General features: G+C 47.6%; 2 protein-coding genes across 6 annotated transcripts in view; one reads left to right on the top strand and one right to left on the bottom strand.

The window, feature by feature from the left end:
• The window catches only part of HHAT (hedgehog acyltransferase), a 364344-nt gene extending 348845 nt beyond the window's left edge, over positions 1 to 15499 (top strand). For all 4 annotated transcript variants that reach the window (XM_007163983.2, XM_007163984.2, XM_057526261.1 and 1 more), the window contains exon 12: positions 11530 to 15499. In XM_007163983.2, the coding sequence (XP_007164045.2) occupies positions 11530 to 11621 (92 nt within the window). In that variant the 3' untranslated portion in view covers positions 11622 to 15499. The remainder of the gene's footprint in view (positions 1 to 11529) is intronic.
• A 758-nt stretch (positions 15500 to 16257) lies between these two features.
• KCNH1 (potassium voltage-gated channel subfamily H member 1) overlaps positions 16258 to 27760 on the bottom strand; it is a 430914-nt gene continuing 419411 nt past the window's right edge. For both annotated transcript variants that reach the window (XM_007163985.2, XM_007163986.2), the window contains exon 11: positions 16258 to 21366. In XM_007163985.2, the coding sequence (XP_007164047.1) occupies positions 20512 to 21366 (855 nt within the window). In that variant the 3' untranslated portion in view covers positions 16258 to 20511. The remainder of the gene's footprint in view (positions 21367 to 27760) is intronic.

The following is a 27760-nucleotide window of genomic DNA, read 5'->3' as shown; positions in this document are numbered from 1 at the left end:
GGGTGTGCACATGCCTCCTCATCCCGCTTCCAAAGGGTAGACTGTTCTATATTTGCAGGTACTTCTTTTCTCTTCCCCAGAGTCTCCGTGATTCCAGATAAACCTTGCCAGGTCTGTCAACCCCTCCTCCCGTGACATGGTTCCCAGCCCGCCGCCATCCCATATGCGTATAGTTGGATTAGAAAACAAAACAAAAACCGTTAAGCTCAGCCGTTTTTATCCTAGTGCAATGTCAACTTACTAGCGTCAGCCCATCATCCCGGCTGGCCCAGGTGTTTGAGAATTTGGCTCTGTCCTCTGTGTTTCCCCAAGCCTTCCGTTACGTGCGCGTTTGGAGGTGGAGCTGTAGAGCCAAATCTCAAGGTTACGTGGAGAGTTGGGGGCCCCGAGCGTGCTCTTAGCCTTTGGGGGCACGTTCTCACAGGCCTCAGATGAAGGCTTAGGTCGCTTGTGTGACATGTGTCAAGGCTGCCTGTCTACACGCTGGGCACACAGTAGGTGCTTCATAAATGCCCAGGTGGGTGAGTGGTTGTCAGGGCCGTGTGACAGGGAGCCTGCCCCACGCTGAGCCCCATCCCTTTGTTTGCGGGAAGCCGCTTCCCCGAGCTCATTTGCTAGGCAGTCTCCGCCGTGTTATGTTGTGTGGTCATGAATTAACGATGAACAATAGCCCTAATCAGGCTGTTTTTAAAAAAAACACGTTAAGGAAGAGAAACAGCTGGGAAGCATGATCCGACTGCGCAGCTTCTGGCCCCAAGGGCCGGAGTTGGGGGCGTGGCAGCAACGGCAGGGACAGTTTTCTCGGAAGCAGGTCCCCCACCTGCCCTGGAGAGAGAAAATACATGTTTTCTCAGCTCCACCTTCTACTCACGCTGTCAGGATAAGAAAAAGTGGCTCTGGTTTGTTCTCCCGACTTCCTCAGTTTCATGTGAAATGATTTTGCTTTATGGCAGCGAGTGCTTCAGTAAGCACCAGTCTGCGGGGCTTGTGCTGGGAGGTGGGGAAGAATGAAAACTACAGCACAGGTTGGCGTCCTCAGAACGTGAAATTGACTGTGAACAACGCGAGTTATTAAAGGCACGCTATTTGTGCCTGTTAAAATGTGCACACAGCGCCCAGCAAGTGACTCTTGCTCAGGATGGCAGGAAGCCCTCTGAGGGCCATCAGTCACCCCTTCCTCTCTGTCTCCCTGCTGGATGCCCTGTGCAGGCTCAGCCCATGGCCAGCATCAAATAACTGTGACTCTTACAGTTTTAATAAAAGACCATCCAGGCACTAGGAACATGCTCCATAGTGGCCCCAGTCTAAATTAGGCAGCTGCCACCACGAGGGGTGTAAAATGTTCATCCAGGCTTTCTTTTCCCAATTATTACAAAGATGGGGAAACTGAGGACCCCAGAGATGGGGTGACCAAGCAAGTTAGTGATGATGACGCCTAAAAATATGAACCTGATGCTTCCCACTTCCTGTTGCCTTAGCACCATGAGTAGAGGGATGAAACGAGATTTGGAGGCAGAGGATTTAAAGGAAAGGCACCAGGCTAGGAGGTGGGGCTCTGATGTGAGCCTTTCCCCGATGTGCTCCGAGGCCAGTCACGGCTTTGGAGCTTAGGCGGCCGAGCACACTCGGAGCCACACGGTCCTGAGTTCCAAGTGTGACCTGATGACCAGTTGGCTGTCAGACCTCAAGAAAGTTACTCTCCTTCTCTGAACCTTAGTATCCTTTTCTGTGAAGTGGAGCGAATAATACCTCCCTGGGAAGGTGTTTGTGAGGATGCGGAGTGCACCCAGCAAAGCACCTGGCGACCTGTGATGCTCAGGGCTCGTCCATCCCCTCTGCTCGAGAGAGAGCCCAGTCAGTGCGCGGACCACCGGTATAAGCTCTTCCCTCAGCCCTGGGCAGAGTGCCCTGGAACAGGGGTCCCAAAGGGTGACTCTTGGACCAGCAGAATCCACATCACTGGGGATCGTGGTAGAAATGCAAATCTTAGGCCCACCCAGACATCCTGGATCAGGAACTCTGGGGGATGGGACCTTGCATTCTAACATGCCCTCCCCGTGATTCTGATGTGGGCTCGTGTTTGAGAACCAGTGCCCTAGAATTCCATGCTTCAATTTTGAACAAATGAGAACCACCTAGTTCTTCTTTCTCATGAGAGGGTGTGAAAGAGGCAGCTGAGCGTTTTTTGAAAGAACACTGAGGCCTCAAAACCTGGGTTTGAGGCCCTGGTTTATAAATGACATGAAGGTAAGAAATGGTTATTCTAACCCTAGAATAGCAAGACCCTGTTCTTTAGACCTTCTGTCCATATGCCCGTGGGTTTGAAAATAGACCCAGCAGTGTACAGGCTTGGAAACCTGGGCACCTGTGCTCTTGCTGTATATCCTTCAATAAGGGAGCCCTTGGACAGGAAAAGGCTCCTGTCCTATAGCTTTATTAAGATGAAAGCTCTAAATTGAGCTGTGAAGGAAGATCTGCAGGCTCAGGACCATTTAATGAACGGCTCCACAATATCTCCAGGCTGGGGCTACTCTGGAAAATAAGACTGAAATAAAGCTACCAAAGCCCTTTATCATTTCCCCGCATCAGATCTGAGTATTGTTAAAAATAAAGTGCTGTCAGGAGCAAGCTGTTTTAATGAAGACAGCGTATAAAGTCCTTCTGAATAATTAATGAAATGACAGTAGTGAAGCCGGTGGGGCGGTGCGGAGAGTGCCCTGGTGTTTCTCAGATCCTGAGCCAGCCCCTCTGGGACTAGAGTCTGATGCACGAGCTCGTTCTCCAAGCAAAGAAACACTCAGCCTTCACTGGCCTCAGAGTAGAAAATGCCACCAAGGCAGAGCAATATATATGTAGGATGTGGGGATGGTATTCAAAATATCTAACAAATGGTAAGGCACGGGCACAGACCAGTCAACTCAAAGAGATGGTGGCTAAGTGCTGGAGCAGGTCCTAGAGGCCCCTACAGAGCCAGGTGTTACTCCTTCGGATGTTATATATATCAGAGGACAGGTCCTGAGGAGAGGCCGGGACCATGGCTTTTACTAACTAGTAGGGTAGCGCATCAGTCTGTTAACGTAAGGTATGGTCTCTCTGATGTGCACCAGCTGGTGTCAGCCCTGAGGGTACTGTCTGAGGCAGTGCTCAGGGTCAGTGAGAGGGAATATGTTCTTTGGCCCCCAACTCCATCAGTCACCACATCCTATGTCTTTGTCTTCTGCAGCATCTCTGAGAATCACCTCTTCACTCCATTTCCCTATTGGATATCCTCTGAGCCTGCCCATTCACAAAGGCCCTCTGTAGAGGTTGAAATTCATCAGTCTCACATTCGTCTTCACCCAGATGGTGATGTGGGCTGTTATATATGCACTTGCATCCCCAGGGATATGGATGGATATGTTGGTGGCCCTTGGTGATCATGATACATCCTTCACATTTGTGTTCTAGGCTCCAGCCAAGGCGAGTTTGTCTGGAGAGGTGAGACTTGTTTCCTTTGTAGCCTGATGGCTCTTAGGATGGGAAGCTCCTCTTTTCCCTTTCTTAGAATGGCTGTGAGTCACTGGGTGACATTGCTGCCTCATGGGGCCAGAAGGTGAGAGTCTATCCGTCCAGCTGTAGGGACCCAAGAGCCAAGCTGAGAGGGTCAAGATGTTCTTCAACCCTCAGGAGAACTGTGACTCAGCAAGGGGACGACTGAGCAGTGGATGAGTGGGAGGGACAACGGGCAACAGGGTGTCAGAGCCTCTGGCTAGAAACCTTGCCTGAGTGGATGGAGGGAGGACGCTAGGGCATTGTTAATGGTAGATAAATGATAGATAATTGTAGATAAAACTAAAGGACAGACTCAAGTCCTTCAGACTATTCTCCAAGTAGGATTCAGTCTGACACCCTGGCCTTGGGATGTGGACTCTGGGCCCCTTTGAGGCAATATAGCTTCAAGAAAGAATATTAGTATAGGTTAGTAATTTCTATCTCAAGGTGTTGTGAGGATTCACTAAGATTGTGTATTCTTGGGCTTCCCTGGTGGCGCAGTTGTTAAGAATCCGCCTGCCAATGCAGGGGACATGGGTTTGAGCCCTGGCCTGGGAAGATCCCACATGCCGCGGAGCAGCTAAGCCCGTGCGCCACAACTACTGAGCCTGCGCTCTAGAGCCCGCGAGCCACAGCTACTGAGCCCACGTGCCACAACTACTGAAGCCCGCGTGCCTAGAGCCCCTGCTCCGCAATAAGAGAAGCCACTGCAATGAGAAGCCCGTGCACCGCAACGATGAGTAGCCCCTGCTCGCCGCAACTAGAGAAAGCCTGTGCACAGCAACGAAGACCCAACGCAGCCAAAGATAGGTAAATAAATAAATAAACAAATAAATAAATAAACTAAAAAAAAAAGATTGTGTATTCTTTGTAAACTGTACAGTAGATTGCATATTCTTTGTAAACTACTCACATATGGATAGGGACTGTGTTTCTGGTTGACTGGAAGGAAGGATGGGAAGAAGGCTTCCCTGCAAAGTTTGTTCACATGCTGGTCACCAGCTGTTTTCTTCTCAAAACGGTTAACAGTGGGATGCGGCCTTTAAAAGAGCCTTGTTAGAGCCAAGATGGCGGTCACAGGCTCAGCAGCATTGCCCATCCTGACAGCAGAGCAAGCCTTTGATGGGGTAATTGATAGCTCACACACAATTCAGCAACTCAGTTAACCCCTCTCCCATTAGGAAGGATTGATTTCTTCCCCAGCATAGGGATTTGTGCTGATTCAGCTGCTGAACACATCGGCATGGCTAAGAGAGTTCCTCTGGCTGTCCTCCTCAGAGGCCCCAGCGGAAGGAAGCGTGATGAGAGGAGCCCAGTGTTCAGTCCCACACATGGCAAGTCCTCCTGCCCCTAGGGAGGTGAGGGACTGAAGACACAGCATCATATAGAAAAATGAATCGCAGCCCACTACGGGGCATGTACTCTGAGAAAACCGTAATTCAGAAAGAGTCATGTACCACAGTGTTCTCTATTTACAATAGCCAGGACATGGAAGCAACCTAAGTGTCCATCGACAGATGAATGGATAAAGAAGATGTGGCACATATATACAATGGAATATTACTCAGCCATAAAAAGGAACGAAATTGAGTTACTTGTAGTGAGGTGGATGGACCTAGAGTCTGTCATACAGAGTGAAGTAAGTCAGAGAGAGAAAAATAAATACCGTATGCTAACACATATATATAGAATCTAAAAAAAAAAAGAAGAATGGTTCTGAAGAACCTAGGGGCAGGACAGGAATAAAAACGCAAATGTAGAGAATGGATTTGAGGACACGGGGAGGGGGAAGGGGAAGCTGGGACGAAGTGAGAGAGTGGCATGGACATATATACACTACCAAATGTAAAATAGATAGCTAGTGGGAAGCAGCCACATAGCACAGGGAGACCAGCTCGGGGCTTTGTGACCACCTAGAAGGGTGGGATAGGGAGGATGGGAGGGAGAAGCAAGAGGGAGGAGATATGGGGATATATGTATACATATAGCTGATTCACTTTGTTATACTGCAGAAACTAACACCATTGTAAAGCAATTATACTCCAATAAAGATGTTAAAAAAAATGAATTGCATCTTCTTGCATCTTTTGTTTGAATACCTTGGGGCATATATAGTCTAGGACATTGCAGTAGAGTACTGCAAGCCTGTGATTTGCTGATGTTCCAAGAACACCTTTAACAAATTTTTTATGACAACTTTATTGAGAAATAATTTACGCACAATAAAATATATCCATTTAATGTATTTTCCAGTTGTATATACCCTGAAAAACTGTCCCGTGATCAAGATGCAAAACATCTTCATCATCCCCAAAGACTCCTAGTGCCCCTTTGTAATCTATTTCTCCCTCTGCTCCAGCCCCAGGTGACCACTGACATGATTTTTGTTACTATAAATCAGTTTGCATTTTATATAAGTAGAATAATACAGCATGTATTATTTTGTTGATGGCTTCTTTCACTCAGCATAATTTTTTTTATTGTGGTAAATTATATATATAACATAAAATTTACCATTTTAAGTCTACAGTTCAGTGGTGTTAAGTACATTCACATTGCTATGCAAGCATCACCACCATCCATGTCTAGATCTTTTTTCCCCTTGCAAAACTGAAACTCTGTACCCATTAAACATTAACTCCCCACTCCTCCCAGCCCCTGGCAACCACCATTGTATTATCTGTCTCTGTGAATTTGACTACTCTAGGTACCTTATATAAGTGAAAATCTTGCAGTATTTGTCCTTTTGTGACTGGCTTATCTCATTTAGCATGATGTCTTCAAAGTTCACCCATGTCGTAGCAGGTGTCAGAATTTCCTTTTTTAAGGCTGACTGATATTCTATTATATATGTAGACCACGTTTTGTGTATCCATCTGTCAGTGGATGCTTGTTGCTTCTACCTTGGGACTGTTGTAAGCAGTGCTGCTGTGAACTTGGGTGTACAAATACCTCTTCTAGTTCTTGCTTTTAATTCTTCTGGGTATATATGTGGTAATTCTATGTTTGATTTTTTTTGAGGAACCTCCGTACTCTTTTCCACTGTGGCTGCACCATTTTACAACATTACTTTTTTTCTTTTTTTAATTTTATTTATTTATTTATTTTTATTTATGGCTGTGTTAGGTCTTCGTTTCTGTGTGAGGGCTTTTCTCTAGTTGCGGCAAGTGGGGGCCACTCCTCATCGCGGTGCGCGGGCCTCTCACTATCGTGGCCTCTCTTGTTGCAGAGCACAGACTCCAGACGCGCAGGCTCAGTAGTTGTGGCTCACGGGCCTAGTTGCTCCGCGGCATGTGGGATCTTCCCAGACCAGGGCTCGAACCCGTGTCCCCTGCATTGGCAGGCAGATTCTCAACCACTGCGCCACCAGGGAAGCCCTACAACATTACTTTTTAAACAATATTTTTCATTAGACCTGCTTCTTGTTCTGATTATCCCTTCACTTTCCAGCAAACCAGCTGGACATATCCTTTGACTTCTCATGGCCCTGCATGATAATGGTCTTTTCCTTCAGTGTCCTGAACCTCTGCCTTTCTAGTCCTTTCCTACTGATGTAATTGCTCAGAGAGTGGCTCAGCCTTAATAACCTCAAGTAAAATTACATGGTTCACTTTCTATTAGCTACAGCCATTCCCCTCTGTGTCCTGCCTGTCTCTCATTAGCTGTAGTTATTATACAATGCACCAATATCCTATTAACAATATCATGATACAACCACCTATTAACTCCATATATTATACACCTACCTTGGTCCTCTTAATTGACTTTATTGTGCTAAACATCCTACTTATATGCATTTCGCTATATCTGTTAAATAATCTGTCTTATTAACTGTATACCCCAATCCTTTGCAACAGTTGTCTAACTCGCTAGCACACTGTTAATATCTTCAATGCTGCCTCACTGTTCACCTGTTCAAACTGTTCACCTGTTTGCATCTTGTTAGGTCCAGGTATCAAAAGCCCACCAGGAAGCTGCACATATCATTGACTCTGGGGGCCTAGCCGTAAACGTACAGAGTGTGCAGGGGGCTTCAGCCCTAAAGTAGGATCTTTTCCTTTGACCAGTACAGTACAGCCCACCAGTCTTTATAAGCCACACTAATGATGTGTGTGTGTGTATGCATGCATGGGTTTGAGGATGTGGGGATAAGGGAGTTTTCTGGACACATAGATTTGGAAAGCCTGGTGAGAAGGGACAACATGGAAGAAGAAAACTTAGTGGGGAAAGGCCAGGGGGAGAGAGGGCCGAAGGATGAGATCCGTGTTCCTTTGGCAGGACAGAACCCTTTCTTTCTTTTTTTTTTTTTTTTTTTTTATAAAGTGACATACGCTTTTTTTTTTTAAGGAATTCCTTTATTTTTATTATTTATTTATTTATTTATTTAGGGCAGTGTTGGGTCTTCGTTTCTGTGCAAGGGCTTTCTCTAGTTGTGGCAAGAGGGGGCCACTCTTCATTGCAGTGCGCGGGCCTCTCACTATCGCGGCCTCTCTTGTTGCGGAACACAGGCTCCAGACGCGCAGGCTCAGTAGTTGTGGCGCACGGGCCTAGTTGCTCCGCGGCATGTGGGATCTTCCCAGACCAGGGCTCGAGCCCATGTCCCCTGCATTGGCAGGCAGACTCTCAACCACTGCGCCACCAGGGAAGCCCCAGAACCCTTTCTGATGCCATCTTTTTTGTTAATGGTTGACAAGCCTGGATGACCGTATATCATAGCAACCCTTGTCATGTTGCCAGAATGACAGTCCACTTATTTCCAGTTTTATGATCCTGTGCTTATCTGAGCCCTGATGAAGAGGGGCCTCTGCCCCAAGCACCCCGTCACACTTGGGCCACATCTGCTTGGCTAGCAGCAGCCGCAGTTGAAGAACAGGGCCAGGCACATAGCAAATGCTCGTCAAGTGTTGGTTGAATGCTGTCGAAGGGTGACTTGTGGAATCTGTCTTTTTGTTATCATCACATATCTTACTCCCGAGGTCAGGAAAGGAGAACGGGTTCTTGAATGCCATCTGGTACACACTGGGGTTAGTGTCTGGAGGAACACTCATGCATTAAAAAGACCAATGAGCTGTGTGTACATAAGAGAATTCTCAGGTAATCCTTTGCCTTTCTGAAATACTTTTTAAAAGCGCTACCAAACCTGTGATCTTATTTTATTTCACATGCTTTTATTTATTTTTGACCTCCCATTGTGTAGATAGAGAAACTGAGATCCTGCTAGGGTCTCCTAGTAGAGTCAGGATTACTGCTGTCTAGCTGCCTCTGTGCATGGCATGCAGTAACACTAGGGAGAATTTTCAGGGCCCAGCTGTGGTCCAGACTGAACATGTATATGCCTTACCTCTGGGCAGGGCTCCTTGCAGTTCTGTGTGCTGGGCAGAAGCTTTCTCAGGGATGTCCCTTGACAGCCTCGGGGCCAAGCACAGCTGTGCAATGCCCCAGGCCCAGCTTTGTGTAAATGAAACATCCCCATTCTCCCACTTCTGCAGCCAGACTCTGGTTTCTGTGTTTACCAAACACGTGCTGATGCCTTACCCTAAACACAGCTGAAATCTGGGTTTGCCTCCTGCACCTGAAGCCCCCTCCCCTCATCCTGCTCCCTGAGGCTACTGAAGACCAGGTGTTGAAAGGTCCCCTGGCATCTGTGTCTGAGCCACAGGGGTGAGGGATCTGAGGGCGCCTCCAGGCAGGATGGGTCTATCTTGAAGCTTGAAAAAGTAGCTGGCTGTACTGGGCTGAATAGCACCCACAAAATTCATATGTACCTAGAACCTCAGAATGTGACTTCATTTGGAAATAGGGTCTTTGCAGGTATAATTAGTTAAGGATCTTGAGAAAAAAATTATGCTGGATTTAGGGTGGACCCTATATCCAATGACTGGTGGTGTCCTTATTAGAGAAGAGGACACAGGGAGGAAGGCTGCCATAAGCCAAAGAAGGCCTGGGGTCACCAGAAACTGGAAGAGGCAAGGAAGGATCCTCCCCCCAGAGCCTTCAGAGAGAGGGGAGCTCTGCCAACACCTTGATTTCAGACTTCTGGCCTCCAAAAGTGTGAGAGGATAAATTTCTCTTCTTTGAAGCCACTAAGTCTGTGGTAATTTGTTCCAGCAGGTATAGGAAACTCTTAGCCTGGCTGACTAGCAGACGGCAGGTGGGACTGCAGGGCTGGTCCTAGAGCCAGGCTGTTGGGCCTCCTCTACTGCCCTTTCTTCTCTTGCCTTCAGGGCCTGGGAAAACACTGTGCCAAGCCAGTCCCAGGAGCAAGTCGAAGACGGGAATTAGGAGGAAGACCAGGGCTTACTCTCCCTGTTGTCACTCTAATCTTGGTGCAGAAAGACTTCTGTACCCTCTCAATACCACTATTACATTACTACCTTTCTTTAGTGCTCCACCATGGGCCAGGCACCGTGCAGGTCTTTACATCATTTCACACAATTGTTATATCTTAGCTCAGGCTGCCATCACAAAATACCATAGATTGGGTGGCTTAAACAACAGACATTTATTTTTCTGGAAGCTGGAAAATCCAAGATCAAAGTTTTTTTGGTTGATGGTTTTGTTCTTGGTGAGGACTCTCTTCCTGACTTGCAGATGGCTGCCTTCTCACTGTGTCCTTATATGGCACAGAGAGAGAGGAAGCCAGGTCTCTGGTGTCTCTTCTTATAAGGGCACTAATCCCATCATGAGAGCCCCACCCTCATGACCTCATCTCAACCTATTTACCTCCCAAAGGCCCCACCTCCAAGTGCCATCACACTGAGGGTTAGGGCTTCAACATATGAATTGAGGAGTGAGTACACAGTTCAGTCCATGGCACCTTATAAAGACACTATTCAGTAAGTTGCTCTATCCCTCCTAGTTTTACATTTGAGATTAGTTAAGTTGCTCAAGGTCACACAGCTGGCAAGTGGCAGAGCCAGGATTTGAACTTGTGTCCAATTCCACTTCAGCAACTGCACATTTAACCGCTATGCCATATCGATTGAACCTATGTCATATTAATAATAGCAGCTAATGGTTGACATAGCAAGGAGAGAGCCTGCCAGAGTTATAATAACCCTCAGTGGCTTCCCTCCTCCTACTTCTATCTCTACCCTGCCCGCCCCTCCCTGTGCAGTAGTCACATCACATGATCCCTGTTCCTTGGATGACCCCATTATGGTCACACATCAAGTGGTCTCTCTGGTAGCTTGTCCCTGGTTCCTTTCCATCTGACATACTCTTGCTCATCCCACATGGCTCAGTTTAAATGTGCTCTGTACACATCATTACCTAGCACACATTACATGGCTCGTAAATCCCACTGGAGCGTGTTTGTCTTTTCCACGCTGAAGTGGGAGCACCTTTGACACAGGACTGAATCTTTCTATTTTGGCATCTGGTACCTTCCACAGCACCTCTGGCTCCCCAAGCCCCCAATGTTTGAATAAGTGAAACATGTAGAAGACGTGGAGATCATTAAGTAACAAGTAGCAGAAAGGGCTGTTACTTTTTTTAAAAAGAAGAAAAAAACATCAGATATTCTAAGACAAGTACTTATAGAAGGAACCACTAAAAGCTTTGACTTTTGAAACTGAATGTTTAATGTAGGCTCTCTCTTTTGTGTGCTGGCAGATGGCACTCAATTCAATATAATGGTCAATGTACATTTTTGAGATTTACTATGGGTGTCATGGATGTTTCATCTTTTTTGATTATTAACTACGTTAGTCTTCTAAATAAGTATTCTTTAAAAGCTTGTCCTATTTCTAAATGTAATTTGCATGTGTGATAGTGCACCCCCTCATTTTTTGCTGACCCATTCCCACTGGGGACATAGGGATCAACTTGCTGGTGTTCCAATTAGTGCAGACTTTCTAGGAGGCATGTGTCTTAATGCATAAATGGAGGCCCACGTTGTTTCCTGAGTTGCCTTCTCCAAAGGGGACAGTTTGGGCCGGTGGGAGGTCCTGCCCCAGACATTCCTAACCATCCTCCATCTCTGTCCTCCCCCTGCAGGCTGGCCGTGTGTGACCCTCTCTGTCCTGGGATTCCTGTACTGCTACTCCCATGTGGGCATTGCCTGGGCCCAGACATACTCCGCGAACTAATGGCTCTGGGCCCCAGTCAGCCCTTTTTGCTGGCTTCCAAGACAAATAGTGCTTCACCCTGACCTTGCACCTCAAGGTAACTTCCAGGGGACCAGTGCCTGATGTGCTCATCTTTTGTTGAAGTTACCTCACTCCAAGACTGGAAGCTTGAGCTCTCATAACTTTGGGAACTTAGAGATCATCTTCCCAGCCCAATCATTTTCCTGTTGAGTAAGCCGGGGTCCAAAGCAGTAAAATGTCTTGCCTAGCTGCACATGGTGACATTGTGATCCAGAATCCAGTCCCAAGGGCCACTTGGGTTCTTTCTCCTTTACCAAGAATGAAATGTAATAGACATTTCTTGACTGAGGCATAGAAATTCTGATTAGTGATAGGCCTGTCCTCCACTGGGCAGTATTTCTGAAACATGTTGGGTCAGTGGCATTTGAGTGTGCCCTTCCCCATGTCCTGCAGTGTAGTCTGTAGAACCAGCACTGGATTTAGCTTCACACTTTAGCTCCTCAGCAGGGAGGTGACAAAGCCACAGCTGTGTTTCTAATTACCAGGTCGGAGAAGACTGAATATGTTCTGTGGCATTGCAAGGAGTCAGTACCCAAGGAGAGCTGTTACTTGAGCTTCATCAGGGTGATCTACATTTGGCTGCTTCTTCCCTAGATTTGCAGAGAAGTATAAGCATGGCAGTTCCTCTACCTGACAGTTAACTGTCTCCCAATAAAGAAGCAGAATTAAAAAACCAGGGAATAGTGTATCACAGACAGGTGCTATCAGGCAAGTCATAGAGGGTAAAGATGACTTCCTGTGGTCTCTCCTCTCTTCACACAGGTCCCAGCAGTCATCTTCCCACTGAGTGATTTACACTCCGTGGTTTACCTTGTTTGTTTTGTTTCAAATAAAATGGAGCCTTTTCTATCACATAGATAATTCATATTTTTGTAAAATTGTTTTGAATATTTTTTGAGGAAAATGTTTAAAATCAAAACACACTTACCTAATTCTGAATTATTCACTCTTCTGGAAAGATGCTGACAGGCCACTAATGGCCCCAAGTGGTAGATAATTCAGAATACTTCTGTTTGGCTTTGGATTTTTTCTTCTGAGGGGGCAGAGGGTAAGTGAAGCAGTTTCAGAATTTGAATCCAGAGTGTACCCAATTATGGGAGAATAGAACATCTCAAGCACACGAATTAATTGTCATTGAGTGAAAGGTGCACCTGGACCTGGTCTGTGCCCCGCTGTCTCCTGTTAGTCATTTGCTATTGTCCTTGTGTCCTGGCTGTGCTTATTAGCTCAGTGAGGTTTAAACTCCTAGTGCAGGACCATTTTGCTGACATCCTTTCTTCCTGGCCACTCTGCTTGGAAGAGAGTGGGGAGGGGACCAGCCATGGATGCCAGAGAGGGTCACACACCGTGTTAGCTGCAGCAAAGGGCAGAGGCTGGAGGGAGGCAGGCAGACCAGGGCAGCAGTCGCCTCGGCAGCTGGCTTGGTAAAGGACAGGGGGAGACAGGCAGGTGAGTCCAAGGTGCTGCAAAGTTTTAAGGAGGGGGTGAAGTTGAGGAAGATTGAGCAGTCAGATGAATACAGTAAAACTTCACGGACTCTTAACACATTCAAGATTTGTGGTCAGCCAGAGCCCTCTTGGCTGAAGTTTACAGGGGAAAAAGTAGTGTGAAGATAATTGCAGGGAAATGTCTAATGCATGTGCATATATAAACAGTGCAAAATATTTTCAACTCTTCAGAGACGCCATTTATATAAAAATAAATAGGCTTATTTACTCATTAAACTATATTGGAAGAGTCAGTGAATATATTTGAAAGTAATAATCCTGAATTTCTTTCAAGCTATTCTATGATTTAGAGTGGTTCTCCGGAATGAGTAAATGATTACTGTCTTTAGCTATATATTTGAGGCCTGGTTAAAGAATATGTGGATTATCCAGGACCAGTGTTTTCTTTAACCTCTTGCTTTTCTCCAACTGTAATATGAAAATGATGTCTCTTTTCATGCATATGAGCTCAAATCTTGCAGTTCCTTTAAATGAAAGACTCCTGAGGTGTCTGAGTAGACAGAGCAGTTCCAGCTGAGGAGGATCCGATGCATCACTTTCCATAGTTATCAGCCCTGGGCCACTTCAAGCACAGGGAAGGGAAACAGCTAGGCAGATCCCAAGGTCATTTCTAGCCCCAGGATCCTCCGACTCCAACCTAGCTCTGTGAGCAAACCGGAGAGCTCCAAGCATGATTGTCATGACGAGCCCCAAGGAGGCAAGTAAAACATCTGAAGGACAGCAAAATATTGGTCATTTTGACTAATTCTTGGGACCATGCAAGAAGACTGAAAAGTATTTATTTCGTTATTTCCTCAGATTAATTTATTTGAAAAGTGACAGCAGAAGCCTTTTGTTCTACTAAAGGCTGCAGACTTAGACAGAAAATATATCAATCATATATATAATTGTATAATGATCTGCATATTGGGAGAAGAGTAATTTAGTGGGAGGGGGTTTCCCCTTAGAGAAATTGAGACTGCTCATTGCTTATTTAAGGTAATAATATAATTACTGATTAAGTATAACAAATTAACCATAATATAATGAGTTTCTTTTCTAGCAAATGTACCAGAACACATCCATACAAAAAGACCAACTGTGGAGAAACCAGATTATCTTGACGGTCCTGGCCTTTCTCAGTGCATGCTGAGATGCCTCTCTGAGGCCCTTCTTCAGGGTAATTGTTTTATTTTAAAACCAACCAACAAAATCCCTCTTTTTTATTGTTGAAACCCATTTGTCATCCAAAATGTAATATCTATTACGTGGCTCTGTGTTACTTAGTCCTTTTGACTAATTATAAAAATCATAGTCACATCAATCATTTGGAATTTTAAAAAATATCACCCTTAAATTAGTTTTATTATGCTTTTCTGCAATGTAAAAAAATAAATAATAGGGTGTGGGGAGAAAGTCATTAAAAATACTGGATTTATACTGTGGCCCTATGAAATCAAGCAGAGGCCTGAATATGGCTTGCAGATCACAGATGCCTCCTCCCTAAGTTGTACTATCTGTAAAAAGAAAAGTGCCATTTTTTGAAATGTAGTCCATTGGTATGAAATAAGAACTCATGTTGGCAGTATTGTGGCGAATCTTGCCATGAGCAGGAAGCAATACCTGTTAAAACCACAGCAGAACTGAAACAGTGCTGGTGTACAGGACTAGCTTAGGGACAAGCGGTCCTCTACCTTAATGGCTTCTGTGACGATTAGTGAATTAAAGCACAGATCAGAACTCATATTGTTGACACTGAGTCATTCCAAAAAGACTCAGTTAAGTTTTTGACAGTATGTTTTAAAAGGCAGCAAAGAATGAGTACACAAATTTTAATCCAAATTGTTCAAGAAAGATTAAAAAGAAGTTCAGTTCTAGGTGGGAGGTCAACTTCAGTTCTGTGTTCAATCAGTGTGTTGTACCACAATTTTCCAGTGATGCCAGGTTTGGAGGGCATCTCTGTACATTTGTATAGCAGATGCAGCTCTATTATTTCAACATCATATGGTGAAGCTCCTTCACAACTATTCTCTTGCTATGCAGTACTTTGACTGACACACAGTCTTGGTGTCTCTAGAATTTTAAGAAGTTCTCCGAAAACCACAGTTACAGGTGCTATCCAAATGAGCGCTCCCCAGGCTCTTGAAAAGGACTAGAAAGTACCACCTTGTTCTGTCAGTCATCTTAGGTGCGAACACCCAATTCAATGCCTGGAAATTCTATAAGGCAAGGCAAAAGCAATCATGTATGATCATGTATAAAATAGTTTATTAATTACCATAATAAATAAAATTAAACTTTTTTTTTAACAAATATCATTTGTGCTTGTTTAAAAATATTGAGAAGGGAATATCAATGGAGGGGCCCACTTGTCCCTCTTAACATCCCCAGGCTGCAGTCATACAGTGGAGTTCTGTCAGCGTACTCAGCTGACCACACAAGTAGTCTCAGCTCGTTTGCACTTCTGTTGATTCATGCTCCTTTGGACAAAGTGACAGATGCAAAGGAAGAAGAAAAATCCAGTGAAGGATTTGGCAGGACTCAACGGCAAGAGTGTTAATACAAGGAGGAGCCCCAGAATGATGAACTGCTCGTGAGTAGAAATGTCCTCGCAGTATCAGTGAGATGTCAGATGTGGGCAGTCTCCAACAGATGCACAAATACGGCGTCTGAATACTGAGAATACATTCATCATGGGGGCGGTGGGGGGGGGCGGGTTTGCATCTTTCTTTGCATAAAAGCAGTTCATATCCTGATACAAGATCCGTGAACATCTCATTGAACAAAACTAATGGATCTGTTGGCTGACTCAGAAGTCACAGATAAAGAGACAGTGGCTCTAAGAAAAGTTTAATGGTGGGCGGGGAGGGCACCCACCGGTCCGGCACCTGCAGGGTATTCAAGTCCAGTTCTAAAGGTTCCAGAATAAGTCTGATATGCTTACATGAGAATGAAGTTTCATTTGAAACTAATTTAAGCAGGAGGCAAGTTCACATTGATTCTTTTGAACTGTGAGGGGTGGAAATGAAAACATCTCAACATGAACATGATGGGTGAGAAAATGGTGCTGTCTCTGATGGCTGCAGCTAGTGCTGGGAGAACAGTGAAATCTCGTCCAGTTGGAGGGCACGAGAGCTGGTGAAGGTAATTTTTATCGAAGCGAGCAAGAAGGCAGTACAATGATGGAGTGACAGAAGAGAGGCTGTCCGGGGGCCTGAGTGTGCCCTCAGTGGGCCTCCTCTTTAAGCAACACTACATGAGGAGGGAGGAGAGGGGAAAGAGTGTTGGCAGCTCCATCACAGTTGGAGTGCCATTCAAGGGTCTTAAGGCTAAACATCTTTATTGCAAAACACTGTACAATCTATGCATCAAGCGCACATCCACTTGTATGTCCACCAGGGCTCCTAAAATTTCCCAGAGGGTGCATGTGCTAACTGGTGGTCAAGGCAGCAAGGGCAGACGAGGCTCTTCCTACACCTACCTGGTATTTCTAAGGCATTCATTCACTCCCCACAGGCTTGGGCACAAAGCTTAACAGCTGGCTTAATGCCTTCCCCTTCCACCTAAGGATTCAGGAGAGGAAGGTCGCTGGACGGGGTGGTGTGATGGGGTGCATTTTTACTCTGAGCTGTGCTAACTCCACTTCTGAAAGAGGATTCCAGGAAAGGGCCTGCTGGTTGGCCAGCAGCAGCACAGAGGATGATCTAGAAGGCTGAGGGTAAAACAAGCCCAGGAATTGGATTACAAGAAACGGGAACAGCTTTGAAACGCTAGGGCCCATGTTGCTGTAGCATCAGAGTTTTTAGAAGCCATTGGTTGCCTACCACTAGCTACAAACCCTTTGCCCACAGATTTAATCTGAGGTCCAGAATATAAAGAAAAGTCTTGGAATCAAGCCAGGGGGTGTGAGTGCGAGGGAAGGGGATGGATGAAGGTGGAGATACCAAGACTGTGCACTGGACCAAGGCTTCTCAACCAGATGGCTGCCTCCCGTTCCTTCCTATGGGAATCTCGTCATACCCAGTGGGAGAGCCTTTGTAGGTCTATGGAACGGCAGCACTCATTGCTGGAGATGGCGCCTCCACCAAGAACAAGCACTCCATCTTGTTGACCTTATTTCACAGACTCACCCCTCACTCCCACACCTCCAGGCGAGGCGGGGGGCGGGGGGGTGGGGAGGTGGGAGTGGCCGTGTTCAGCAACCAACCAAGTGGTGGGGGCAGGACCTCCCACTCTAAACAGCCTGTCAGGGTACTCTGGGAAATGGAGCCGCCCTATGAATGACATTCAAAGTAAGGAATGGATGTAAGAGATCAAGTAACCAGCAATTACTCTGCAATGGTATAACGACATGTCCCCTTCCCTCGAAAAGAAAAAAATAGCTCAGGTAAATCTACATCTCTCAGCGTAACTTTTCTAAAGTCTAATGGTTGGGTCCAATACCCAAATACCTTTTGTTTCCCTAATCTCTCTTCAGCCACCAGATAACGGTTTATAAGCGGAAGGCTGAGTCAATGGTATCTGAAGCTCGTGGTTCTTGCTTGGGAAGCCAGAGCAGCATCTGGGCAAGGGTGTAGGTAGTACAAAGCAGCCCACAGCCAAGTGCATGTCATAAAAATGCAAGGAAAGAAGGTTTGGCTCATTTAAAAATGTTTTTGTTTTTTTTCCCAGAGAAAACCATTATAGCAAAAATCCTTAAAATCCTTAAATCCTTAAGGGGAGAAGAATAAAAGCATATACAGCCATACCTGTGGTGCGCTGTCACCCCCAGGAGCATGGGTTGCAGGCCCTGTGACCCCAAGATGAGCGGATCCGGGCTTCTCATCACTAGCCCAGTTTGAATCCTAGGAGTTGATCAAGCAGTACATTCACGAAGCATTATTTTCCCCCCAAAACAGGTCTGGACTTCAAAGCCTCACACATTAGCATCTTTGCCCCTAAGAACCAGCTGGGGAGTCATTTCTTAATAGACACCTGTACCCCTCAGGCAGAGCTGGAGGGAAGGGCCTGCAGGATGCTGGGCAGGTGCTTCTGAAGTTGGGTGTTGCAGTTATCAGGGCCCTCGCCCTGCCTTACAAGTAGCGAGTCCTAAACTCTGGAAGCAGGTTGACGAGCATGTTTAGGGAATGGCAAACTGGAACGATTCAGGGGCAGCTGGCAGATGGGATTCCAGATATTTTACAGCCTCAGCCCCAAAGACTAGTTGGCAGCTTCTCAAGTTAAAGAGGCTGAAAGCCCCACGGCTTACCCAGAGTCATTAACAGTCATGACTCTCGGCCCTGGGAAATTTCACTTCTTCTTTGTATGCTGCCATCTGAGGCTGAATCCAATAATGTCTCAGCCTCGGGAAGCATCGGGGCACCCCTGTAAGCCTCGCGGAAGAAGCTGCATGAGTGTGTGGGGCCTCTGGGGAAGGACCCTAACGTTGACCTTTCAGACTCTGCTCCCCAAGGCTGTCTGTGCCAACCCTGGCAGCCAGGAGAGGACAGCCCCACTCTGCACAGGCAACTGAGGTCCAAGTCCTGGGTCATGTCATGGCCACTGGGCAGGACTAAAGGGAATGGGTAGGCTCAGACAGGAGGCTTTCAGAAGCACTAGATATCTTTAGTAGGGCAGGCCCTGACCTGTCAGGTTCCCTTCTGAGTACTGAGGGACCTCAACATTGGGATCCAGAATCTCTGCTGCAAAGCAATGCCAGGCAGAGGTGCTAAGGACGGGATTGCCACAGCATAACATGTGCAGAAGGTCAGTGCCCTAGATGATTCCATGCTGTCACTAATCATCCAGATCACCTGCACTCCTAATTTCACTCTCTCAAAGCTGAGTTTTTAGAGCTGAACTTCCAATCTTACTTATCAATTTTTAGGGTCCTGACCCCTCTCTCCACTTTGTCTGGGAGAGATCTCTTTCCTTTCTCAGACACCACTGAAAGGAGCCCAAGCACACGAATAACCTGAACCCAGGGGACTATGAGGCAGTGGAGAGTCCCGAGCATCATGGCATAGGGACTTGGATGGCCCATAGGTAGCTCCATGATCATCACTCTAAGCTCAGACCTTCCTCGTGGACCACTGCTCCACAGCCACCTCTCTCCATCACTTTACAGAGACAGTCTGGAAACTCCTGCCTCTTTCTCTTTTTCCAGCTCCTGAAGCCACTACAATCACAGCCCTGCAATCTCATGGTTTCTCTTGAAGTCCTACTGACTTTAGTATGAGATAAAGAGATTAGCTTAAAAGTAAGGCCAAGCACGGCTCCCGAGTGTCCTAGAATGAACCCATGCAGTGGACAAAATACAAACTTCTCTAGGGAAATCCCAGCAAGAGTCATAATAGAAACATAGCACTCGCTACAATCATTTTTCTGAGGTCATGTGTGTGTGTCTGCTTTGCTAATAAAGCAAATCTGGGCTCATCACCCTTCCTGCCGATGCCCCATGCCCTGAGGGATGCCACAGGAACACTTGGGAAGAGGTCAAGAAGGAAAAGAAGCAAAGGGCCTGTGTGATGAGGCCAGTGGCATGGAGCCGGGCCAGAGATTCATCCGGGGCCTCCAGGGCCCTCCCCTTCCACTATCCCATAGGAGCAGGGTGCAGACCATAGCCCAGAGAATCTCTGGATCGCCACCGCCCCTCTCCAGCTCTTACACTTGGCTCATTTCTTTTGGGAAAGGAGACCTGAAGATTCCCGGCTCTAAGTGTCTACAGGAGGCACCCAAAGCACCTCAGCTGCTTTTCGGCCTTAACCATTAGAGACAGAAAGTCGAAAGGCTCTACCCTCCCCTCCCTGTCCCTCAAGCTCCCCTTGTCCCGAGCTTGTTACAAATGACTACAGTAGGGAAATAGACGGTGACCTCAGACACAGGCTGTCCAAGGGCAGGGAATGCTGGGAACTCCCTGTGCCCACCACAGTCTCTGGGGGTTCCTGGCGAAGGAGCCCAGCGTGGTAATATACACGAGGGGTTCTCGGTGCTCTCCCACCAATTCCCAATGGCTGCTGTTCTTTCCTGGTAGTTTTCATCTTTTACAAATATCATGGCAGTAAAAAATTAAAAATGAAGGAAAATACCCTTTAGACGGCACGCCTCCTCTTCCAAAATTGTGCAAAGACAGTTCAGATGCAGCTGCCATCTTGCAGGGTGGTGGCACGCTTCTCTTCCCGGATCTTCCCCCAGGTAGAGAAAAGGAGAGAGCGTGCCTAAGCGACTGGTCCCACTTGGATTTTCTGTCGGGAAGAGCCTACTTTGAAAGTTGTTGGTCATGTAGGTGTGTGTGGTGGAGGTGGTGTCTATAGGGCAGGAGGGTAGGGTGTTTTGTCTTCGACGTGTTTTCTTCAGCAGACCTCTCAGCTCGCTCCAAAAATGTCTCTCTCTGATTCTGGGGACTGGGGCCTCGATATTTCAAACAGCTCCTGAGGAGACTGAGAGGATCTTCTGGAAGTTAATATCCTGAGTATCTCAGAGAGCTGGTTCTCAATGTTCGTCATTTTGGTGTTCAAGGCCTTGATGTCCTCCTTCAGCTCGTGTTTCACCTCCAGGACGGTGGCCTGCAGTGTCTGCTCAGGGATGGGGTAGAACGAATGCTTGACCTCGGCCAAGATGGGGCTCCGGTCCTGGGGGCTCCTGGCCTCGCCCATGCTGTCCAGACGCAGGTCGCTCTTGGTGATGCCACTGTCACACGAGTCTGTCTTCTTGAGCGTGGCCTCGCCGCTCGCCTTTGTCCTCTCGGGGAGCGTCTCCATGGACTCGGCCTTGGACACCTTGCTCCAGTCCTCAGCCTTCCCGCAGGAGTCCTTGAACCGGGCCCAGCCCTTGCGCTTGGCCCAGTCACCCCCGCCGGCCTTGGGGCCCAGGCACTCGGCCCCCGGCGGCGCCTGCAGCCTGGCGTGGTCCAGCCCCGTGGACGCGGTGGCCGCGGGGAAGGCCACGGGCGTGGCAGGGCTCTCGCGGACGGTGACGACGCTGGCCTTCACCAGGCCGTGGTGGGTGTGCTCGGTGAGGATGCTGCCCTTCTCCACGTCCAGGTCGTCTGGGTCCCGGCCGCCCCTCTCCGCGGCCAGCCTGGCCTCCTTCTGCTGTCGGAACCTCTGGAAGAGCCTCCGGACAGGGTGGTCCGGCGGCAAGATCAGGGGGGCCTCATTCTTCCGCTTCATGCGCTCTTCCTCCTCCCGTTTCACATCGCTGATCTTCCGGAACACGATCTGGAGGGAGACAGAATGACACGGCCCGTTAACCCAGCTGTGGCATCAGCGCAGCTCGGCCCCTCTGCCCATCACAGGCCTGGTGTCCAGCCCCAGCCCTGAGGGAGGGGGCTCACGGTGCAGTCACATCCCTGCAAGGCCTCCAGGTCCTTGCTCAGTGACTGCCATCACTTTCCTTTTCTGACCCTCGTTCCCAGCTCTCCAACAGCAAGGAATTGACTCCTGCTGTCAGCCTCTTCCACAGAAACAAGCCCCCAACCTCTCCATCTCTACAGGCCTGGAGGTTGGAGATGCCAAGCGGCCTCCTCCCAGGAGACTGTCCTGGCCTCTGAGCCTGGGTCCCCTTTAACCCGTTCTGGCCTGCAATTCCAGTATCACCTGGTAAGCTTTTCAAAAATCATTTCTCTGACCCCACCTCAGACCCACTGCACTAAAAATCACCAGATGGGAAGCCCTTGAATCTGTAACTTAAAAGGCTCCCCCGGTGATTCTGATGCACTGAAGTTCTACACCACAGTCCAGGGCAAGAAAGTTCAGTCGAGTTCCCAGGCAGGGTGACCGCTAAGACTGCCCTTGTCATCTGCAGATCTGGACCCTAAGTGAATGCAGTTGGCTGTGAAAAGTACACGCTGGTCTCACATAGAAGCCCTCCCTGTCGTTAGGGAGCTTACGGGAGAAGAAAGGCCCGTGACCTTAATGTTACTTCGTATATTTCTTATGATGACACATACTGTTATCCCCATTTTAGAGAAGAGGAGATCAAGGCTCAGAGTAGCTAAATGTCACGTAACAGATAGGTCTCCTCTAAGACACTTGTACTCAAGCAGTTAAGCCCCAGACCCATTCAGTGTCCAACAGGTTCTTCCTGACGATGACAATACTTCATGCAGTGGATGGACAGCCAGCCAACAATGCTGTCTCAAGACTCTGGATCTGAGTGCAGCGTAAGCCACATATCACAGGATTTCCCTTGGGCCGACATCCGATTATGGGAAAGCCCTGTACTTTCTGACTTATGTTGCATGTAGCAGGTACACTCAGGGGCATGTCTGACTCATCCCATACCTGAACTTGTAAGAAAGAAGCAACCTGCAATAGGTCATTTTTTAAACTGTAAATGCTTGTTTGGGGACCAGAGGGATTGAGATCCTTGAGAAGTAGGGGAGAGGTCTGTGGGAGGGAGAGGGGCAGCTTTTCCATCATCACAATCTGGACAGCCCTGTGCGGGCAGCCTCTGACCAGCCCAGAACCTGCCCCAAAGACTTGCTGCAGGACCCCCAGCTCTTGGGGAGGCACAGGTGTTGGCATGCCCAGAGCCTGGGCTTTGGGGTCAGACAGAATTAAGTCCCAGCTCTGCCAATTAGCTGTGTGATCTCAACAGGTATCTTAACTTCTGAGTCTCTGTCTCCTCCTTCAAAATTGGGAAAAATCCCTCCTTTTCCGACTTGATGTAAAGCCAACAGAAGAGTACTTATGTGAAAGCACTGGCTAACTGTGAACGCTCAAAATGAATCCTCCTGTCCCCACCATTTCAAGGCCTCTGCTTTTTGTTTTTTAACTTGTAGACACATATAATATGTGACTAATTCTACCTCCTCCAGGAAGGCCCCGCCCCACCCCACCCAGGGCTCTCGGGTGGCACCACTCGTTAGGTTCTCAGATACGACCGACAACATGGTCATTTTATATAAAGTGCCAATAAATACAGAGGAACCCAGCAAACACTGAATTGCGTGCTTGATGCCAGCGATCAGTCAGCAAATTGTCGGCAGACTGGAGGCTCACCTGTCATGTGACTTCTCCGTCAAAGCTTCTGTCACTGGATGACTTGACACTAACAGGTGGGTAGGACGGAGCAGCCGCCCCTCTTGCCACCTGGCTAAATCTTCAAGCCACATTACTTGGGTCCCAGTGAGTGGCTTTCTGACCTCCACTGGACAGCATTTCTCCCAGCCCTGCCCTTATCCATCCTCTGCCCTGCCCATGGTTATGTAATTTCATAACCCTGTCTCCCCAGGCCCTTGTCAGCCATACCCCATCTGCGCCTGTAGTCTGGATCCTGCAGATCCAAGCCATGGCACTCAGGAGAATCCCATCCACTCTGAAGAGGAACCTAACTGAAGGCATCATAGGGATGGAGGGATGACGATTAGTGGAGAGATCAGGACCTTTTCTGTCTGTCCTCCCAGTGCTCTGAGTTGGCAGTCTTCCACCTCCGTTCTCTGTTCTGGCAATGGACCCTGATCTCCAAGAGGAGTCCAAATCCTCCTCACACCAAGGCCCAACTCAAACAGCACCTCCTCCACAAAGCCTTCTTTGATTCCATGGAGCTCTAAGTCATCCTCCCACCTCCCAACCCTAACGGCCCTTGCTGTGCTCACACCACTCTTCTACCCTAATTACTATCTTGCGTCCACTTGTAGTAGTGATGCCGTCTGTTGCCTCCCCTACTCACATCCCTTCTTAGAGAAGGGAGGAGGGGCAAAGGGGATAAGAAAGGAAGGTGGGACAGAGAGGGGGAATGAGAAAAAGAGGGAGGAAGGGAGAACATACGACAATGTGAATATACCCCAAAGAGATGATGGCGTTTAGAGCCGAATGCTCTGGTCCTGCCTTTATTCTGAAGGACATCTGATTCTTATCAATATCCCCCTTTTCACTTGAGCTCATTTGGGTGGGGTTCTATTCCTTGCAAGCAACAATTCCCAAACAAGATACCAGTTACTTACATCCATACCTTATCCCCTCTGAAGGCTCCCTGCAGGTCTAGCATTGTACTTTGCATGTCACATTGTGTCTTTTACTTTTTAAAAATGTATTACCTACCCTAAGAGAGCAGGGATTGTCTTTTTTGTTCACTATTTCCAGCACTTAGAAAGTACCTGACACCTAGGGGGTCCTCGATAAATATTTGTAGAATGGATGAATAAATGAATGGATGAAAAACAGATAAATATGAGCTAATGAATCAATGTTAGAATGTCTTAACCTGGAAAGATGAAATCACAGAGGTCATAATGTTATAAAAGGAAGGGATTGGCTCAGAACGCACAGGGTCCTCTTAACAGTTCTCTCAACATCAAAGGTCAGGCGGCCCTTGAGACCGGAAATGAGATGTTTTAAGACTAAAGAAAAGGAAGTACTTCTTCAGATATTGAGGAGTCAACCCAAAACTTCTTATACCAAGAGGTTGTACGGTGAAGTATGAAGTATACCAGTAGGCTTACAAATGCTTAATATGCATCCATGGTGGATATTTGTGATGGGAAATGGTAGCTCCTCCTTGAGGGCATGGAAATACTGGGCTCTTCAACCAAATGCCTCATGGGGGTCAGAATCCTGGACCAGGGGCCAGGGGCCTGGCCTGGGCAGCATATTCAGATGTTGTGGCCACATCATCAGTGGGGTCAGTTCAGCACTCAGGGGCTGGGGCTCTCCTGGGGAGGGGATGTGGGTGTCTGGGTCTGTGCTGACTCTTCTGAAGCTTCTTGGCTTTTCCTAAAGGGTCATCTTGTGTGCCTGGGGTAGCCCCACCTCAACATCACTGGCTCATCCAATGGGCAAGTAAACTAGGGAAGATCTTTCTGCCCTGCAGAAATGCCTGAGCCTGCCTTTGAGAATCAGCAAGTAAAATTAGCATTCCCCCAACGGGACCAGAGCTGATGCGGTCTAACAGCTTTTCTAGTCGGAGGTCTAGGCCTCTGCCTACTAGCTTCAGCTGATTTTTTGGAGAAGTTAGTGATGGAGTCTTCACCTCCAGAGGCAGATGTGACCAGGCATTTGACCAAGTATTTTAGATCTAAGGACAACTGCTCTTGAATTTTTCTTTTATGTAAACATGGATCTTCCTGTGGAAGACAATCTGATGTCAATGGGAAGAGCCTGGACTAGGAATTGGAAGACTGGAGTGCTCATTTCAGCCCTGCTGGGCCCTGAGCAAGCCGCCCCTTCGCACTCACCCTCACCAGCGGGACAACCTCCTCCCTCAGCTCCCAGCAGAGTTGTGCCAGGTTTTCTTTCTTTCCATTTTCCTGTTATGTATTGGGCTTCAATGTAAGATTTCATCCCAGGAAAGGATTCCATGGCCTGAAATATCATTATGAAAACCACTGGATGAGATCATCTCTAAAGTCCCTTTGAGAATGAACAATTAATGATTTTAATAATACAGTACTTTGTGTTGTGTTTTATAGCTTATTCCACATACTCAAGTGCATCATCTCATTTAAGCTAAAGTTCCTGGGAGGTGTGCAAGGACTTCCTCCACAATCTGACAGTTGAGGAGACTGGGGTTTAGTTGGTAGGGTGGCCTGCTCAAGGTCACACAGCTAAGCAGAAAGAGAACTTCAGGGTATTGGCCAGTGCTCTTGCCTTGATGTCACCTTTCTTCACATCAGCAGTCCGTAGACAGGGGCCACATCAACAGAGAGGTGCCAGGGTCTGTCTGGAGAGGTTATTACCAGGGACCCCCACTAATCACCCACTGGGGAGGCCCAGCCCTAGAGACAGGCTAACACTGGTCCAGGCACCACTGATGGGATAGGTCTGGATCCTCCCTAGCCAGACAGAGTCCTGCCAGCCCACAGGGGTGCCTGATGTGTGGGCATGTGGGAGGCCCATGCTGAATGCTGAGCAGCTCATGACTGACTGTATATGGGGAGACAGAGAATGCCCCAGGGCAGAGGTGGCTGCTGTGCCTCACTCATCTATCTCCACATTCCTCTGAAGGCTCAGCAAGCAGTGGCCTAGAGCCTGGGAGGCCGTTAACAAACAGTTGTTGAGCTGAACTGAATTGACACCCGGCTCTTCAAACTGCAGGGCTTCCTGAGCAGTTATTTTCAAGTTTGTTTGAAAAAGTAATTCCACGGAAGCTGAGGTGAGTCAGGACCATCGATTGCCTCTTCTGGGTTGCATTTAAGGAGGGCCCAGTCCCTCTTAAGCCCCCTTAAGACCAGGCCAAGGGGAGGAGTCCCCTCAGGGTCACTGAGCAACAGGGTCCCTGCAGCATATGTAGGGGAAAGACAGCCCTGGGAGGGAAATGGACCACCTAGAGTTCTGACAGCACAGAGAACGGGAGTCCAGTTGCTTAAAAGAGCTTAGATTGGGGAGTAAAAAGATTTACATAATGTCAATTCTCAGTGGTTTGCATAAATAGAGACTGACGTGTGAATCACAGAAAACCATAGATAAACCAAAGGGATTTATTTTGGTTTTAATTGAATTCAGACACATGGCCCAAATCTGAAACACACAGAGAACAGTAGAAAGAACACAGGCTTAGAGTGGTCCCAACTCTGCTGCTGACTGGCTGCTATATGACCTTGGGCAAGTCACGTCCTTGCTTGGCTGGACCAGAACAACAGTTCTCAAATCTAGTTGCACTTCACCTCCTTCACCTGGAGGAGGTGTTGTTATCTACTGAGGGAGAATTTCCCGTGGCAGGGTCGGAAACGGGCATTTGCAACAAGCTCCCAGGTGATTCTGACCCAGGCAGCTCAGGCCAGATCTGCTGACCAGGGACTCAGAACCCCAGGGCTGATGACTGGTGAGATCACTGCCACTCTGGTGCTAAATGTGCCCGGAGTGGGGAGGGGGAGGGCGGAGTCAGTGGAGTCACGTGGAACGTGAGCACAAGCTTTGGATCCCAGACAGACTTGGGATCATGGTCCCCAAGCCTCAGTTTCTTCCTCTGTAAAAGCAGATAAAGCTACTGATTTCATAAGGCTATCATGAGGATAAGGTTGGATAATATAAGTAAACTCTTAAGAAGAGTACCTGACATTTAATAGTTGCTGAGTAAATGTATTATATACCATTCTTTGTGGGGACGACCCTTGAGATGATTCTAGAAGGATGAGCTAGAATTGCGAATAAAAGGTGAAAGATTTGGGCAAAGGTGCTCACATAGGGAAAAGCACATGTAATGACACAAAGGCAGAAAGGCCACCCAACAGAGAAAAATGTCTTTGTGGTAGTAGTCCCAGTGGGAGGGGCTGACTTTGTTAAATTTCTGACTTTGTTAAATGTGTGCTATCTCATGACATCCTCATAGCAGCCCCAGCAGGTGGGGAAAGTCATTACCCTCATTTTTTAAATGAAGAAACCAAGCTTAGAAAGGGTAGGTGACCACCTAAGGATACTCAGATAGTGGAGCTAAGATTCAAACCTCAGCCATCTGAGCCCCCATCCATGCCCATGTTCTAAGCCATTGTGCTAGGAAAATGCCTTGGTTTTAGGGAAAAGGGTGATCTTCTCTCGTATACGTTGATAACCTCCATCCCTGCCCCACCACCTCTCTCCACTTGTTTCTCTTACTCCCAGTCCATCAGCAAGTTCTCTAAAGAATCCAGGGACAGAACTGTGAAGCAGAGAGATCGGGCCAAGGTGAGGGGAG

The sequence above is a fragment of the Balaenoptera acutorostrata genome, chromosome 1, assembly GCF_949987535.1.
Source record: "Balaenoptera acutorostrata chromosome 1, mBalAcu1.1, whole genome shotgun sequence".
Classification (NCBI taxonomy): Eukaryota; Metazoa; Chordata; class Mammalia; order Artiodactyla; family Balaenopteridae; genus Balaenoptera; species Balaenoptera acutorostrata.
This window is presented reverse-complemented; position numbering and strand designations above follow the sequence as displayed.